Source organism: Mixophyes fleayi, chromosome 11 (genome assembly GCF_038048845.1).
Source record: "Mixophyes fleayi isolate aMixFle1 chromosome 11, aMixFle1.hap1, whole genome shotgun sequence".
NCBI lineage: Eukaryota > Metazoa > Chordata > Amphibia > Anura > Limnodynastidae > Mixophyes > Mixophyes fleayi.
The window spans coordinates 55,282,635-55,302,416 of record NC_134412.1 but is presented as its reverse complement, the minus strand read 5'-3'; the positions used below and the strand labels follow the sequence as shown (position 1 = coordinate 55,302,416).

Here is a 19,782-nt window from a genome sequence, read left to right as displayed (position 1 = left end):
TTCTGTAATGTGAGAGTTGATATCTAAGGTTCCTGGGGTAAATATATTACCCAGCGCATTTTGCAACCCGCCGATATTAGGTAAGTTTGACAGCTAATTTTTAAATTAACTGTCAAACTCACTGAATATCGGCGAGTTGCAAAATGCACTGGTTAATATATTTACCCCCAGATCTTTAATGAGATCTCTCTCTGCTTGTTTCTGAGCGATTGATAAATTAATAAAAACTCAGAGAGTAGCTTTATGAGCTTCCCATAAAATGGACTGTGAAATACCTAGGGTAATGTTGTTAATTTTAAAGTCATCCATGGAATTGCAATTTTAACTACATGTTCGTGTTTAACCAACAGAGTCTCGTTTAGATACCTGCGAGGGGGGTTACTAGAGATGCGGGGGATATCAAGTTCCAGTTGAAGTGCCATGTGATCTGTCTAGGAAACAGGGGAGACCTGAACTACTCTGAGCTTCTGAATGGTTAAAATGATCAACAACAAAAAAATCGATATAAGAGTGGAGGTCATGCGGGGCAGGGTAATGTGTAAATGCCTTAGTTGTCAGGTAACAGACACGCCACGCATCGTAGAGATTGTGTAATTTTAATTGAGTGAGCAAGTTATGGGCCTCTTTGGTATGACCAGGTGATATACCTGTGGGAGGAGCAATCTAGAGAGGGATCCCGGATAGAGTTAAAATCACTGCCTATGATGATCATACCTTTAGAGACTAGGTGACGAAAGAAATCATCATAGAACGTACCCTGCTGCACATTGGGGGCATAGACCGAGGCAAGAGTAATGGGAACTTGGTTTAGTGAACCCACAAGAATAACAAACCTGCCATGCTCATCTAGGATTGTGTTTTCAACTGTTACAGTGACTGAATATGGTGGAGAAGAATGGCAGTACCTCTACATTTAGCACCTGCTGTAGTGTAGAAGGCAAAGGGATATTGTCTATTAGCTAAGGTAGGCAGATGAGTTTTAAAATGGGTCTCTTGTAGCATACTTATGTCTGGGCTTTGGCACTTAAAGTATTGAACAACCAGAGTGCATCTGGTTGGGTAATTGAAGCCGTTAACATCAAGTGATGTTATTTTCAATGTCATGGGGGTTATAAAATTTGGATGAATAGAGCCAAATAGTTGAATAGAGCAACTTCCTGAAGGGGGTGGGGGAACGGAGTGTAGAAAGATAAAGGTCAAAAGGCGGGGAGGGAGAGGTAGACCTACGCATGGTACAAGCAATAAGTCCTGTATACAAGGCGAGGGTATGGACAGCGCTCTCCTTGGTGGGAGTGAGGGGGGGGGGGCAATAGTCTGGCAGAGATAAGAATATGGATCCTAAAGAGGTAAGTTGATGTGTAAATTACTGTGGGAGTAGTGTGAGGACAGAGTGTAACAGTAAGGGAGACACAACAGATAAAGTCTAAATAAACATTTTAGAATAGAAGTAACTAGTGCAGTTTAGTAACATATCTCACACAAGACACCGCAAAAACCTTAATTCATGCACTCATCATCTCCTGCATCGACTATTGCAATTCCCTCCTTACTGGTCTTTCCAAAGTCAGACTTGAACCCCTACAATCTATTATGCAGGCAGCGGCTAGATTGATTTTCCTTGCAAACCGTTCTTCCTCTGCTGATCCACTCTGTCAGTCTCTACATTGGTTGCCTGTATTTCAGCGAATCCAAAATAAAATTCTTCTACTAGCATTCAAGGCCGTCAGCAAAATTGCACCGACATACATTTCCTCACTTGTCTCAGAATATCTCCCTACTCGACACCTCCGTCCTGCACAAGATCTGCGTCTCTCTTCCACTCTCATCACATCCTCCCATTCTCGGTTACAGGACTTTTTTCGGGCTGCACCCACTTTGGGGAATTCCCTTCCTCACACAGTAAGACTTTCCTCTAGTCTCCAAACCTTCAAGCGTTCTCTGAAAACCCACCTCTTCAGACAAGCTTATGATATTTCTCAACCAGCATCTTAATCTCCCCTGTTACCACCCTCTACACAGCTAACACAAGACAACAACCCTCTGACCAACATTGGTACACACACAGCCCACTCAATACTTTTACCTTTGCATTCTAGCTGGTCCAGTGTGCAATATGATGTAGCACATGCCCTTGTGTTTCAAACTCTCATTGTCCCATAGATTGTAAGCTTGCGAGAAGGGTTCTCTTACCTCTTTGTCTATATGTGTTACCCAGTATTGTTTTATTATTGTTTGTTCCCAATTGTAAAGTGCTGCGGAATTTGCTGGCACTATGTAAATAAATGATGATGATGATGAATAAAAAAAATGTGCTAAAAGAAAGTACTGTAATGTAGATATTATCAATGTGTATCAATGTGTAATGCAATCTAATGTATGTAAATGTATGCAAAACCTTTTTTTTGTGTTATACATGACAGCGTTAAAACTCCCCTTCACTCCCATAAAATTTTGCAAACACATGTTTTAACACGCGGGGGCAGCGGTCCCTCTTTTTCAATAGAATTGCACGAGTTTTCCCGCTGCGCTAACTCCAAACAGTCGCTATTGGCGGCAAAAACCCACGCGAGATGTTATTTTTTAACACGGTGGGGGAAAAAAATCTCGCTAACAATTGAATACCCCCCTATTTATTTGATATTGCCATACAATGACAAACTTTGCCTTTTGTTAATTTCTTTATTTTTCTTGTTGGACAGTTACTCAGTTTATGACTTGTCCTTGTTATATTTTGCATACCCTTGTATAAAAACATTTATTTTAGAAAAAATGAACTTGAGAGTGTCTCTCAGTAATGTCTTTATCCAGAGATAAACATAAAAACAGACCATATTTTCACATTTACTATTTCTGAGGTTTAAATATTACATCAGAATGAAGACTGACGACACAATTACATCAACTTCTTGCAAATGACCTCACACTTCAACACAAACAAGTGCAGTCTGACACCACTAAGAAGGATGTCTTATGTTGAAATAAAGTGAACTTGAAATGGTGGAAAAAGCACATTTTAAAAAGTGAGTTAGTGGCTGTCTGAACACTAAGCAAACTGATATTTGCACATTCTCTGAAGTCAGTGTAATCAGCACTGGTAGTTAATTTTAGTCTAAGTGCATTTAATTCTAGAAAGTCCCTTTATATGCATGTGTAGGACTTTGAAGTGACATGACATGATGGTATGCACTGCCCTACAATGTAACCTAAGTCTGCACATACAAAATCAGAATGGGGGTTTGCAACTGTGTTTGTACATCATCAACAATTAGTTTCATTTACAGAAAAGAGAAAATTTGGTGTTTTACATTTTCCCCAGAATGTAATTGACCTGTTCTAGTCCATATTGCCTTTATTTTTCACCCACGAACATTTGACTCATAGCTTTCAAGAATATTACAACCACTACTTCCCTCATTGTATCTGATCGTCTCATAAAATTCATACATACCATTACAACAACGTCCACTTTGATACCAGCGAATCAGGATGTACAGGGCTGTGGCTCCAAGCATCACTGTCAAACTACTGCCCAAAACTACGCCAAGAGCATCCACCATGACTAGAATAGAGGGAAGAGGCAAGAGAACATATTTAGACCTATGGCATACAGATACATTAGATCTATATAGATAATATAACATATAGATACATAACAAGAGTAGAAAATACATAAGAGTAAATATTAAATGAGAGTTTATATAGCATTAAAGTGTGTTGACCATCTTTAGCTCACTGTAGCTGGCATGTGAAAGTTATCACAATAATTTGACACTCCTCCGGTTTGTATGCAGCTTGGATAATGCAGTTAAATGAGCAGATAGAGCGAAGCAACAACCAATCATACTTGAATCTGTAGCTAGCTGAGCTGGCCCCTGTATACCAGTTGTAGTGAGATACAACCTCCGGAAATATAAAGATATGACGCTGGATGACAGGGGAGGTGAAGAGAGGTGAGTACTACCTTTTTACTATGTTCAACCGAGAATCCAATTTATTGGCTTGTCCACACCCTCCTGCAACATTAACTAACTAAAATGATTTTTCTTTCTATCTCCTTGCTGTGCATTAAGTCATGTATTTATATCACCAGAGACAGACAATGCGCTTATGGCCCTTCTTCAGCAGTGTCTACCTTCTGCATAGTGTCTCCAGTTTGCACAAAGGCCATTTACGTATGCAGATCCGCACAAGTGCTCAGTGATTACGTGACTTCTGACGCTGGGTGAGGAGTTTGTATGTTCTCCCAGTGTTTGCGTGGGTTTCCTCCGGGTGCGCCGGTTTCCTCCCACACTCCAAAAACAATCTAGTAGATTTATTAATTGGCTGCTATCAAAAATTGACCCTAGTCTCTCTCTCTTTCTCTGTCCGTGTGTTAGGGAATTTAGACAGTCCCTGCCCTGGGGCAGGGACTTTGTGAATGTGTTCTCTGTACAGCGCTGCGGAATTAATGGCGCTACATAAATAACTGATGATGATAATGATGGTCTCAGAGGTGTTATCAGTCTTTTGTTTTATTGTCTTTTATTGTCTTTTGTTTTTTTGTTTTATTGTCTCCTCTGTTTTCTCTGTTCAGGTGGGACCCAGAAGAAAAATGAGTAAATGAGAAAAAAAGTGAAAACAAAATTACCGGTATAAGGAAAAAGAAAGAGGAAGAACACCACAAGGCAAAAATGCCATGAAAGCTGTTTTACATTTTCTTTAAGTTTGCATTTTTCTAAAACATATATTGACGCTCCATACCATCTGTTAACCAAGTGATTTGCTTATTAAACACTTCCTTAATTGGACAGATTAGCTGATTGCTGACGGAGCTCAAAAAAGACAAGAAAATAATACAGCCATAACTAAAGATTTGTTTCAACTGTGTTATATTATTTATTGCGCTTTGGGTTTGGATTATTAAAGAAAATTGCAAACATAAGGTAAAAATAAAATCACACTACAAGAAAGATGTAAATGTATTTTATAGTATACATTCACAAGTGGTAGAATAAAAAAACTGATGGAAACTGATTTACAGATGGTATTGTTCAGAAATACATTTAGTAAGCAACTGGTTTCCATGTTTCCCTTTGATTCATCTTCAGACAAAAGTCAATTTACGTGCAGTATCTTGTGTGAAATAGCTCTAGACATGCGCCAGAATGGCACTTACATCAATGAACGCAATGGAATACAATTCATGTCTGAACACAAATGGCACTTACAACTGCCTATGACTTGAAGGGCAGGACGGGGTGGGAATTGGCGGACTAACGTAGTCAGGTACAGTATGGATGAACACATGCAGATGCTACAGATTCAAGTCCTGCAGTACTCCGAAGTACTCTTCTATTCAGGCGTAAGACTTGCACCCGCTCCGGGGCAGGTGTAGCTGACGGATGATAGTTGTAGATGTGGGTGTAGAAAGCCTGAAGTGACAACTCTCAGGAGTGAAAAATAATGGGCCTGATTCATTAAGGAAAGTAAGGCAAAAAAGGTTTCTCCTGGACAAACCATGTTACAATGCAAGGGGTGAAAATTAGATTATTTTTTTGCACATAAGTTAAATTCTAGCTGTTTTTTCATGTAGCACACAAATACTTGACTGCTTTATTTTACACTGAAATTGTAAAAGTTGATCTAGAACATGCCGTACTCCAAGTATAGATCTGCCATCACATTTTAAATTTGCCTCCCCCTCCAATGCAACATGATTTTTCCACGGTGAAAAGTTTTTTTTTTGCTTTACTTTCCTTAATGAATCAGGCCCAACGCATAACATACATGAATAACAAGAATGCAGAACAGAGAACAGGAACTTCCCAGCATGCCTAGCCAACGACCTCACTTCCTGCCAGGCTCTGGCAGGTCATACATTTACAATAGTGATGACCAAACTTGACATTCACTCTCACAATCTAATGGGGTGATTGACAATTCACATGCACACCTGACACCACTTAATTAAACAACACTATATAAGATCCTGGCAGAAGGACACCATTGTGCCATTTTCATAAAACGAAATGGCACAATGGGCACCACAGTGGATCAGTGGTTATTCCTTCTGCCTCACAGCACTGGGGGCATGTGTTCGATTCCCCACCAAGGCCTTATCTCTGTGGAGTATGTATGTTCTCCCTTTGTTTGCTCTGATTTCCTCCTACACTCCAAAAACATACTAATAGGTTAATTAGATGCTAACAAAATGAACCCCAATCGATATCTGTCTATGTTTGTTAGGGAGTTTAGACTGTATGCTCCAGTGGGCAGGGACCTGTCAAATATTCTCTGTACAGTACTGTGGAATTGGTGGCCTTGAATAAATATACAATGATGTTGATGATGATAAAAAAAAAGTCACTTAACTTATATAAAAAAAGACCCTGAGACTTTGTAAGGTGGCTAAATAGGTCACATTTTATTAATAATTGAAACTTGGTGGTGGAGAAAGTGCACTGCGGGACAGCTAACCAACTGATTACTCGAACTAAGGGTGGATGGCGAAATGGCCCTGAATCCAATTAACACAATGATATAATCCTGGCATCAGAGTGGCTGCACCCCCTCTAGACTCACAATGACATGCCCTCACAAAGCAGGTCAAGGGATCCTGCACAGGAAAGGTCCAAGGGTCACTGTTACCTCAACCAGCGATATCGCCGTATGTATCAGCCGCTGATCGCAGTGCCTTCCTACCAACTGTGCCTGCTCTGTCGGATGTAACATGGGTTAAGAACATACAACGCGAAGTAACCTATTAGTCCGTCACCTTACTAGTGCTTTTAGCAAAGGGCTTGGTAAACCTTGGGGGAGAGTCCGCATTTATTTTGTGTCTGCAGAACATCAATTTCCCGCCATTTGTTGTGTGTGAACGCCCAGGCACTGGAATGCCCATAATTGCATTGGTACAGCCCACTATTGTAATTGAACGGGATATGACAAGTACTCTTTTATGGACAAGTGAAAGGAAAGTGTATAGGCCATTTTAGATATGGTTTTAAAGGGATCCACGTCTTAATTACCTACACTCACACATGTCTTGAAAGCCAATCAGTGAGAAGAATATTGAAAAGTCTCATTCACTTGCAAACATGCAAGCTTCTCCCGAATGGGCCCTTACCAAGGACAGCAATGCTGATAAAAAGCTACAAAAACATATCTACTGTACAGTGTAGAATGAGCAGTAGGCGGTTGGTTGCTTAACTGCAACGCTGCTGAAGTGACCTCCGCAGGAGGCAACTCCAGCTATTTGCGGACGTTAGGACTGAGTTTGCCAGATGTAAGTTCACATTTACAAATAAATACATACCATTATAGTTTGATCTGACCCATGTAGTTATATCTCTGTGTAAAGAGAAAGTATTGAAGATAGTAATGTAGCTTATTGTACAAGTACAAGGCATGTATTGTAATAGTGATGTTGGAGTATCAGTATGTGACTACATTCACTTTAGGATAATGACATTTTAAGAAACCTCCTAGGTTAAATCCACATGCAAGTGGTATAGAGGGCTTTGTATTTGGCTCCATGTGTGATATTTAATAACTAATATTGAAACCTAAGATTATATCTATGTATTTATCTATCTAGAAGAGAGAGATAATATTTAATAAAATGCTAATGTGTCATATTTCTTCCAACAGAATGCCGCCTACTGGAGCTGAGGCAGGAGGCCAGAGAGTAGCCAGAGGACGAGGCCAGGGAATCCCAGGAGGAACCCCTATAGGAATTATGAGAGGACCTTCTGGAGGAATCCTCGGAGAGGCCCTTGCTATTCGTAGAGAAGCCCATAGAGGAAACCTAGGAGTCCCAGCAGGATGAGGCAGGGAGCCCATCCCAGGCCCCTAAAGATAAATGCAAATGTATTGATTTTATAATCTAGTAGTATAATCTTTGGGTTTTTCAGCATAAAAGTCTAGGCCTCAGAAATCATCTATTCTAGTCTTATTAGTGTACGAGTTGACTACAAGTTCAAGCCCATAGTGATATTCTTGACCTTAACAAGCAGTCAAGATACACTGTGTCCTGGTCTTACAGTCGGCATAGAGTGAGAGATATGCAGGGCAGAGTTCAGAGTAGAAGACTAGTGAGAGCCATGCAGAATTGCAGAGTAGTAGAAGTAGGACCAGTGCTGCCATTAGGTGAACCTAGCCAGTTGCCTAGGGTGCCTATGGTTAGGGGGCACTACAACACTGGATGAGTGATATACAATCACTCATCAAGTGATTTTAATAATTAAGGCCCAGATTTAATCTACTTGAGAGTTACACAATATAGATCCAATCCTGAGTTTAAATTAATCCCTGGGTTAATTAATATTAACTCCCCAGCCATTGGACAACCAGAGGGCCAGGGTGCTGCTGGGCATACCTGCAAGTGACGGGAGTAGGCCCAATATTTGGCCTAAATTAATGTTACCATGTCGACAGCCGAACAACCACAGAGGTAATCAAGAAGTTTAGAGTTTTGTGCAGCTTCTGGCTCTAATCATTATGATTTATTGTTCTCTCAATCCTTTCAATTAAATGTCTGTGAACCCCTTGTACCCCACTCCAATCCATGTATTACAATACATGAAGACCCTTTGTCTTATTTCATCCTATCAATTATCTACCCATGTACATACTTTTTTCCTTAGTCCTCAGTTTATGTACCAGACTGTTATGTTGAACAGTATTGGACATTTACCAAAACCCAATTGAATCGATTGCACTGCCAACATCCAGTTTGAATCTTTGCCAATATTGTAGCACTGACCTAGTTATGAGGGAGAACATAAACGTAGGAAATAGTGGTCTATCACTTACTGAACACAGTTCCTTTAATCTGGGCTCTATTTATCAGATGGCAAAAAGTCCCATTTACTCACAAATGTGAGTTTTCACTAGTGATAGGGATTTTTTTCACTTCACTCTATACATCTAAGGGGTTAAAGCCGACCGTAGCATCTCTATAGCTGGCGATGAAACCGCCTTTTTATGGGATAACCTATTTATCAAGCCATCTCAGGATGGCATTAATACATTTTTTTTTTTCTTTTACATATAAACTAACTTTTTTATTATATCTACTATATTTTTATATATAAAAGTTTAAAAAGAGGAATTGGAAGCACAAAACAAGCTTCCAGTTCCAAACATTCTTTAGGCCCCCATGAATGCTCAGTAGAACTGAGAAGGGAATTCCAGAGAGGTAAGTAGCATTTATTAGTCTGCATAATTTTTGCCATGGTAGCCAAGTATCACCACATCAATAAAATAATAACAAGTTGTGGTAACAAGTAATATTTCATTGCTGCAATATGCATAGATAATAATTACACCTTCCACTGCAATAAAGATAATTATTAGGAATGATCGAAAATTTTGAACTAGTTTGAAATTTGATCGAATTTCACTGGTTCGAGGGTCATAAATATGTTTGTGGTACAATCTTCGATATACTCTAATTCAACCAACCTGCTGGCAATCTGAGTTACATGATCAGGACAAGTTGGAGGGGTAGTTTTTTGGTCCCCCTCCAATTTGAGTCTCAAAGCCTGCCAAATCCATCTATGCTTATGTCAGCCAGCAATCAGGCCTGCTCAGATTCAGACCCTGTGAAACATATCGGGTGATCTCCTTCAAATGGTCCATCTGCTACTGGAGCCAACCTGTCTCACCCGATCACCTGCAGGTTTCTGAAGTTTCTCCTGATCCAGGAATAACCTCCTGCACTTGTCTGCCTTCTTCTTATCTTGGGGCTCCCTCAACACTGGAACACACACCCATCCTAATCTGGGCATCTTTGATCCACCGGAATCATGGGATACAAAAATTTGTGAGCTGCAGCCCCACCAACAGATGAGGAGACATCCTGTCATATCTTCTCACCAGTGACATATAATCGGAATTGTTAGGACTCTGTCCTTCATATGGGTTAAACACTCATCATCTGAGCTTGATCATGATCACCTGTGTCTAGCCATTAAGAGACTGCCTTTCCCTGCAATCTGTGCCAGTTCCTTTGCCGCTGCTGGTTCCTCGGTGTACTCCTGTGTTCTGATCCTGACTGACTTTCTGGTAATTGCCTACTGCTTAGTCTAGGTTCTGCACCTCCTCTTGTGACTCATATCCTGCCTTTGTTTTGACTTTGCTCTTGCCTGTTCCCTAGTTCTTTTGTGGATTTTCCGGCTTAGGACCCCTGGCGTGTCTGACCCCCCTTTTGCTTGATTCTCGAGCGGACACTAGTCTTACCTGCTCCATTGGGTAAACCAGTTCATCCGTTGTGCCTAGGACCCTGCATCTCCAGCCTCAGATCCAAATCTGGTAATCCTGCTATCCTGTGCTGCAGTTCATTCCTTGTGTCTAGGAATCTGTGTTTACCATTATACCTGCTATTTTTGCTATCGGGAACCTGATGCCTCTATGACCTAATTTTGCCAATAACCATTCCTTGCATCTGTTGATTTCTGTGTCATCCGTGTATACCTGCTATTTTTGATGTTGGAACCCACTGCTGCTATGAACTGAGTTACTGTTTAAAAAAATTGTTTCACTAACACAACACCATGGTTCTTTTTCTGGGAACCATAACAGAAATCCACTATTTGTCAGCCTCGACCATCCAGCACTATCTGGAGCAGAAGGCAGAGAGTGTTGAGGAGCTCCCGTATATAAGAACCCCTTCAGGAGTACTATCACACTGGTAGCCAGCACCGGATTACATTGGCCACCAGTGGGGTGAGGGCAGGTCAATAGACTAATACAGCACTTCTTACAAGCCTGTCACCTTCGATTACGCTGCCTCCGGTCACTTAGATAAAGGGTAAACAAGTTTGAACATCCACATCCCATCAACTCTGCATATGTGAGACAAGTTAATTCTGCTGCCACCTGGTGGCCATTGGTGATCTTACAGTAAGTACTTTGCCAAGTTCTTGTACTGCAATTACACTGCCACCAAGTGCACTTGTATTATTGCAACTCACTCACCTGTGCTTTCAATAAAGAAAGCTATCTCCCCTTGTCAGCTTTATATGTCCTAATAGTGGCCAGAGAAATACCATCTTATTTCCTAAGGGCCAATGTAGCCCCCACATACCAAATATGATTGTCTAAGTGGAAAGCGTCCCATAGTCCTCAATGGGGAAAGACCAGAAGGGAGACATTAAGAAAGACACAGGGAAACCCAAGGATTCATCCACCCAAGCAGCGTTTAAACAACTTTTTCGCATCTGTTCCTCCTTCCGCTTCTGCTATTCTGACAGATAATCAGCCCCTCGACAGGCACAAATGCAATCTCAAGACTCATAGGATACATTGCAGCTAACAACTAAGCAGGACACTCAGTCTCTACCAACAAAGGAAAGCCTGCACTCTTTAGGACAATCGCAGGTCACACTGATGTAAACTAATCTTGCACAAATTACGGATCTGGTGGCGTCCCAGGAAGAGTCACAATACGCAACAGAATGTTGTATCAAGAAATTAAAAGAAATGTTTGACTAACAGGCTAAAGAATTAGTAGATATTTGAAAGCACCTAGATGGCCTAGATAACAGAGGTCACAGCAACAGTCTGAGGAAGGTATGCCAGAAGATGTCCCCCTTGAGCGTATTTTGAATGCTCTTACAGAGATATTTAATAAGCTCCTAGACAATAATCCAGATACTCAGATTCACTTCGATAGGGAGTGTAGTGCTCTTAGACCATGAGGACTTCAACCAGAGAGACCCTGAGATATTACCTGCAGACTCCATTACTTCACAGTGAAAGCCTCCCTCTTCCTCGTCGACACCTCTTGACCCAAACGCCCCTCTCACTGTGGGTACTATACAACAAATTTTCGCTGCTCTTATTTCAGAGCTTACCACAACTATGAAGTCATCTATCTGTGAAATGAAACACGAAATATAGGAAATTGTGGAATGCACTAATCACCTGGTTAAAAAAATTGGAGAGAATCTCATAACTCCTTGATTGACACTCATGAAGCTTTACACCAGGAACTGGACTCTTTTAAAGATAAAATGGCAGATATGGAAGATCGCTCCAGGAGCAACAATGTTAAAATTAGTGTCATTCCGGAATCTGTACTTAACGTGGATCTACACTCTTATGTCCTGACTTTATTCTGTAAATTCTGTAAATTGCTTCCCTCTACTTAGGATGGAGACCTTCCTATCGTTCTTCACTTACCAAAGCCAAGAGCTTTCACAGGCTCGGCACCGAGGGACACACATCTCCAGATGCACTTTTTTCACATTAAAGAGCAGCTCTTACAATAAGCTCGAGCCGTGGTGAATATGGCAATTCTGGCTGGCATTCAACTCTTTCCAGATTTCTCTGCAACAACTGTCCTTAAGAGACGATCATTCCACACAGTCGCCGCAGTCTTCAGAGATAATGATATCCCATATAGATGGGGTTTCCCCGTGAAGCTCATTGTTCAGAGAAATAACTGCATACATGTCATCTCCACCCCTGAAGAAGGCGCCCAACTGCTGAAGGGCTCAGACATTACCTGTGTTCTCAACTCCACTCAACATCAGGCCCCAATCCCACCCGATTGTTCTACAGTGGGGTCTACTTGATCCAACACTGGGCTAGTTCTGATGTTTTCTTCACTTATAGGTACAGCCCAGACCAGATTTTCTTGTGAGATCTTTTCTTGTGGATGCTGGATAATGGCCATGATGTTGAATAGTTTATGCCTTGAAAGGGATCCTTGGAACCCACCCTTACTTCTTAACACTCCTGGATGGACGTATCGGTTTGTTGGGCTGGTATCAGTATTACTTGCAATACTGTAAATAGTTTTTTTTCCTTTATATTTCTGCTAGCAATTCCTATGTGCCGTGATTCACCCTCTGGGTTCCAGGCCCTTTCTATAATATTTCTATAATATACAATTTTATGTCTTTCAATTAACCATGTTGTTCTGTTAACATGGTTTCAGGGGAGGCGGGCTGGGGACATGTTCTGTTGACATGGTTTCGGGGGAGGCGGGCCAGGCAGCTGGGGATATGGCCGGAGTTAGTGGCATACTTTTTTATTATACCGTTACGCCACTTCCCTCTCTGCCTTGCCTGGCCCCGATATCCATGCTTGCCAGTGGTTTGGGTGCCTGTCACACGTTGCTCATTCGGTTTCCATAGACAAAGACTGAGACATTCACCTGTGTCTCACTAACAGACTTCAAACCTCTAAGTTCTGTTCTGCGCATGTGCAGACTGATTACCTAGCTACTTCTAATTAAGATTCCTATTGGTTCCTGTTTTGGCTCCAGACTTGAAAAGGCACTTCCTCCCTTTCCTCTGGGCCTGTTGATCAAGTTACCTGTCTGATTAGGTTCCTACCTATTCTGTGTGTTCTCACCTGGATTGTCAGTGCCTCTGCTGTGTTGCTGTTTCACGGGCTATACTGCTCAAGCTGCACCTGTCTCTGCTGTGTTGCTGTTAAGGACTATACAGCTCAATCTGCACCTGCCTCTGCTGTGTTGCTATACCACGGGCTATACAGCTCAAGCTGCACCTGTCTCTGCTGTGTGATACTCCACAGGCTATACTGCTCAAGCTGCACCTGTCTCTGCTGTGTTGCTACACCACGGGCTATACAGCTCAAGCTGCACCTGTCTCTGCTGTGTGATACTCCACGGGCTATACTGCTCAAGCTGCACCTGTCTCTGCTGTGCTGCTACTCCACAGGCTGTACCGCTCAAGCTGCACCTGCCTCTGCTGTGTTGCTACTCCACGGGCTGTACCGCTCAAGCTGCACCTGCCTCTGCTGTGTTGCTACTCCACGGGCTGTACCGCTCAAGCTGCCTCTGCTGTGTTGCTACTCCGTGGGCTGTTCCGCTCAAGCTGCACCTCCCTCTGCTGTGTTGCTACTCCACGGGCTATACTGCTCAAGCTGCACCTGTCTCTGCTGTGTGCTACTCCACGGGCTATACCGCTCAAGCTGCAACCATCTCTGCTGTGTGTTACTCCACAGGTTATACCGCTCAAACTGCACCTGTCTCCACTGTGTGCTACTCCACGGGCTATACTGCTCAAGCTACACCTGCCTCCACTGTATCGCTGATCCTAGGACTGGACTGCTTAAACCACACCTGACTTCGTCAGGCTATTATTCTACTGTTTCAAGTCATCTCTCTGAGTCGTCCTGTTCAAGCTTCATCTACTCCGCATTGGCCTCTGTGGCTCAGTGGCACTACAGGTCATATCACCAAGCTGCTTGTTGTTCTCTTCTCTGGCTGAACTGTTCATGTATTAATGAAAGTATTAAGGCATTGTATGGTACCGGATCCCTGCCGTGTATTGTGATTATATTGCTAACTGGACTGTTACTCTTTCCTCTGATGTGTGCTGCTCTATTGTGATACCATATACCTGCTGCCTTATTCTTTCCACCTTATTGCTGGACTGTTCATTCTATGCCATATCTATATTACATGCTGATTGTTCTCATTGCATATGATATTGCCGGTGGCTCCGCCCACCTTGTTCTACGCTCCTAGTGTCTATATATATATATATATTATATATATATATATATATATATATATATATCAAGACTTTCCTGTTAATTCATCCAGTCATCATTAAACCGCTGATTGTACTTTTATCCTGCATCTGTCATCTGTTGACCCTCGGGCTACTACTACCACTTGCCAGTGTGTTACCATACTCTCACTCCCCGAGGATCCGTTCCTATAACATCTATTGAACGGATCCAGAGTCCAGAATACCAAACCATGACAGTGCCACTACTCTACTTCACGGTCAAAGAGGACATTCTGAGAAAGAACAGGAGTGTGGATGAAATTGAATTTAATAGGAATGGCAAACTTCCCGTAAAACTAGAAGGAGACACCGTTCAACACCAATCTCAGATGTACAAAGGGAAACCTGACATTGTGGACAAGATTACACTTTCTAACGTAATATTCCTAGTTTTGAAGGGCTTTTAACCTTTCTCTCCTTAAGCCGTAACTGATGCTACTGATTTGTGCCATATCTGATGGCTCTTAGAAGACTTTACTTTTGCTGGGTTTCAATATAGTGACCTCTTCCCCTCTGTTTGGTGTAATAATCTTAATAGAGAAATGACATAGCTCCCTTCTCCCCTTCCCTATTACCTATCGGCACCCAGGACAATCCCATAAAATAAACTCCCATAAATACAAGTGTATCTTTATTAGTTCCGTCCCCTTACATAGCTTAGTAATATGCTCCTCACTTTAGGTACCTTTAGTGTTAGGCTCCCCTGTTTACTGATGTACAAATTGAGGTAATGTGTACTTTATATGTCAGTTAGGCTGTCACCTGCCCTATTACCCCTATAGCTAAATTTGCTGCAGATTAGTTGCTCATGGGTCAATTTCTCTTCACCCATGACCTCAAGAGCGTAATGTTTTATTCACTATGTGTTATTACGGTTCTTTACAATGTTTGTAATAACTCTTTTTACATTGTGTTTTTCTACCCTCTTCCCCATGGGGACTAAGTTTATTTGAAACCAGCTCTTGGAGGCAATATGAAAGGCTTGGTACATTGGATGTGGAAGATCCTAACTTGGTGCCATTGAGAAATGGATAAGTTAAAACTTTTGTCTAATAACTTCAGGGGGCAGTACATCCCAGAGAAGTGCGCAAGTCTGCTCCATACCTTTCACACTGAGAGGGTTGAAGTTGTCATCATCCAGGAGATGCATTTTAAATGGGGTGTTTCCAATATATTACAAGTAAGGCCCAGTTGGAAGTGGCCCTGCATCAGTACATTTCCTTCAATGATAACGAGGAAATATCTAAAGTGACCCATCGGGAGGCCCACAACTGTGACATCTGGGTTACAGTTAGGTACCTTCTTCAAGAAAGAGATGAAGGAGTGTAAGGCTGGGTACACACTACAGAAAATTCTGCTGATGTGATACAATTAACAATTTTACCAACAACTGAAAGTCTCAATCAGAACATTGATTCATGTGTACACACTATACACGTTTTGCAAGATTTACCTTCAAATCTGTGCTCTTCATCTGTCATAACCATCGGCTGAAAAGATCATGACTCTGTAAACTGTATGGATATATGGTCATGAGTGCTTACACACTGCAGATTTGGAACTACATTGTTCCATGGTTGAATGAGACTTTTAGTCTGTTTATAAAAAAGATATGATGTACTTTGGGACGATAATAGTTCATCATTGAAGCGCACACACTAATGCGATATCAGGCCACACAGTCATTTATCGTGTGATTGGCCCGATAATTGGGTGAAAAACCTGTTATGTGCACCCAACCTAAGATGCCCTCCTATATAAAATTCAAAATTTGGATACTAAACATAAACTATCTCACTCATTGGAAACACTAGACAAGTTGAAATCTGTGACTCTAAATAAACTTTTGTCTGACTCAGTGAAACTTGCCTCAGGCACTGTAGGAACAAGTTTTTCCATTGGGGATGATAAACCTGGAAGGCTCTTGGCAAGAGACCTCAGAGAACGATAGTATCTTACTTAAATACGCCCTGTGAAAGCTGAGAAAGATAGGTTAATACATACAGATCAAAATATTCGAATTTGTATAATTTGAATCTATCAATCTCCTCAGGAAAATCATTTCCAGGGAGAGAGAGAAGACTCAATACCTTAAAGATGTTCACTGTCCAACACTCACTGATAAACTAGAACATTATTGGAGGCCCCTTAACACCAACTGACTTAGAAGAATCTGTTGGACAAAATATTGTTTTAAGACCACATAAATATAAGCCCGAAAGAGGAAAATAACCCATTCATGTGCCCCAGCTACCGCCCCATTTCATTGCTCAATTTGGATATAAAATGTATTTGCCAAACTTATAGCGAAACAGCTGATGCCTCTCCTCCCAGGTCTGATTTATTTTGTGCCACCTATAAACAGGCTCTTTGAAACTTGTCCGTCCCTCCCGGAACCTCTTAAGCAGCTCTTCCCTCTCAATCCTCATCCTGGATGTCATAACCTATAACAAACTCCACAACCAGAGCAACTTCCTTGATCTAGGTTTTTTAAGCACCACAATACACCTTTCCTTCTTAAGAATATTATACATATATCTTGTTTATTTGTGCCACATCCACCACCATCCCCTTCTTCTGTAATCCTCTCTTCCATCAGTTTTACAAGTGTAATTATTTTTTCTGTTTACTTAATTCCTATTAACTCTGTAAGCGGTTATGTGTCAGTCCTTAGTTCTGTTTCTTAAATAAAGACTATATAAATAAAATCAAAATAATGTTAAATTAGCTATAAAATGGCTACATCTTATAGTATTTTACCATTTTATTTATTTTGCGCAAAGAACATTACTGTTCTCGAAGTTTGAGGTTTGCTGTTCTCATTAGTAAACTGTTCAACTTAGCTCAAAATATATTTAAAAGCTCAGCTTTCTCTTTATCTTCTACAATAGTTGTCTATCTGTATCATTTAGTGGACCTATTTTTTTATGGTTTTATTTTTCTCAAAGATGTTTTGGGATCAGACTTACTGTCTTTTAGTAATCAGTCTTTCAGATTTAAAACTTTCTAACCTGATTTACTTTTTCACACATTCTCTGTATTTCCAAAATGAGTTTTCAGTCCCTTCTAGTTTTAACAATATAAATACTCTCTGTTACCCTTATTATCACCAATTCTTTCTTATTTAACCATGCTGGTGCCCTTTTATTATTAGACATGTTCTTGCCATACTGTATGTGATTGCAATAGTATTTGCATAATGCATTTTTTAAAAAAAGTCCCATTTGGTTTCTGTAGTTCACTAGGTAGATAGGGATATTGACAACACCAGTTAGCATAAAAACCTTCCTTAGTAAGAGAGAGGCAGCACGGTGGCTCAGTGGTTAGCACATCTGCCTCACAGCACTGGGGGCATGAGTTTGATTCCTGACCATGGCCTTATCTGTGTAGAGTTTGTATGTTCTCCCCATGTTTGCGTGGGTTTCCTCCGGGTGCTCCGGTTTCCTCCCACACTCCAAAAACATACTAGTAGGTTAATTGGCTGCTATTAAATTGCCCTTAGTCTCTCTCGGCCTGTGTGTATGTTAGGGGATTTAGATTGCAAGCTCCAATGGGGCAGGAACTGATGTAAATGAGTTCTCTGTACAGGGCTGCGGAATTAGTGGCGCTATATAAATAGATGATGATGGTGATAATGTTTTGCGTGTGCCCCGCACAGGGTCGGTGCTACCACTAAGGCTGGGTACACCCTACAGAAAATTTCGAAGGTAGGTTTTTAACTGATTATGAATGTGAACTAGGATTTATATATCATAACAAATAAATTGAATCCAACACATCTGACCATCATATAAATAATGTGAAGCTGAAAATGATCGCTTAATGAATCTCTACCACTGACTTCTATAAGAGAAGAATTACATTTGAGAATCAAATTCATATCTTTGCCACCAGAGGGCCCTTAATAATAACATTAAAAGTGTCTTACCACCACATGCAGAGCTATCAAAAAGTATTTTTGTGATACATGTTTATAGTATCAGATGTGTATGTGACAATGTAAACTGTAGGGTCATTTGGCAAAACATAAAACAAAACAACTAAACGTCACACTATTATTATGATGCCTTTATATACTGTGATCATTTTTGTAAATTCTCTTATGTGCACCCTACACCTGATTTTCCAGTTCGTCCCAATATTAACATAGGCTGTCTTTTATTGATTTGACTGTGCAGGAGCAGTGATGGGTTGTGGCTTTCTGATAACACCATGGCTAGCGATTATAGCATATGCAGTCTGATCAAATTGATCTTATACATTTTACTGTAGCACAATGTCCTTTATGTGTTGAGTGATTGTTAAAGACTTACTCGCATGGAGAAAACATCAGCTCCTCAGAATGTGATATAATACATATTTTAAAGCTTGCACTGAACTCAAAGGATTCCTGATAATCACAATGAACATGTGTGGGCAGACTCTCATAAGTGCTGAAAATTTGATGGTTCTTTTTTTTTTCTTAGATTAAACAAATGATCTATCATTTCCTGTGGTGAGGGGGTTCTGTGGGTGCTCAGGAGTGCACTACGACTCTCACATATTGTGACTACCACCACTACAATAAGGGTTTAATACCCACTGTACAACAAAGGGTAGGGTGGCAGTTACACATGTAGGACCAGCGCATGTCTGCTAGTCGACCTAGGCACCACGCTTTCATGCTTCCCCCCAGAGGCGCCACTAGGCAATCCCTTAGGGTTGCTTAGGCTGGGTACACACTACAGGTTTTACACCCAATTATCGGGCATGTTACCCAAATCTCTCGTAAAACGACCATTCTGCCTGATATCACATTAGTGTGTACTCTTGAACGTTCATGTTTTACCGTACCAAAGCACATCCTATTGTTTGATTTGATTTTATAAATGTACTAAAAATCTCGGTCAGTGATGGAACGATGTTGTTCCAATTCTGCAGTGTGTATGCAGTCACGACCTCCAGTATAGGCAGGTCTCCATAGAGTTTACAGAGTCACGATCTTAAGAGCCGATGGTTATGACAGGTGAAGAGCACAGATCTGAAGGTAAATCTTGTAAAATGTCTATACTGTGTACACATGAATCGGCAAGTTTATCAGAACTTTCAGTTGTTGGTAAAATTGTTAATGATATCGCAATGGGAGACATTTTCTGTAGGGTATACCCAGCCTTAGTGGTAGCGCCGACCCTGTGTGGGGCACACGCAAAGCAAAGTATCACACAGGACAATGTCACTGTGGTGGGGGTACATACAAGAGCAGACACGAACA

The 19,782-nt window shown here is 41.1% G+C and overlaps 1 protein-coding gene across 2 annotated transcripts in view; it reads right to left on the bottom strand.

The window, feature by feature from the left end:
- The window catches only part of SMIM35 (small integral membrane protein 35), a 71,390-nt gene that overhangs the window by 21,400 nt on the left and 30,208 nt on the right, over nt 1-19,782 (bottom strand). For both annotated transcript variants that reach the window (XM_075191640.1, XM_075191641.1), the window contains one exon: nt 3,449-3,559. In XM_075191640.1, coding sequence (XP_075047741.1) covers nt 3,449-3,557 — 109 coding nt within the window. In that variant the 5' untranslated portion in view covers nt 3,558-3,559. The remainder of the gene's footprint in view (nt 1-3,448; nt 3,560-19,782) is intronic.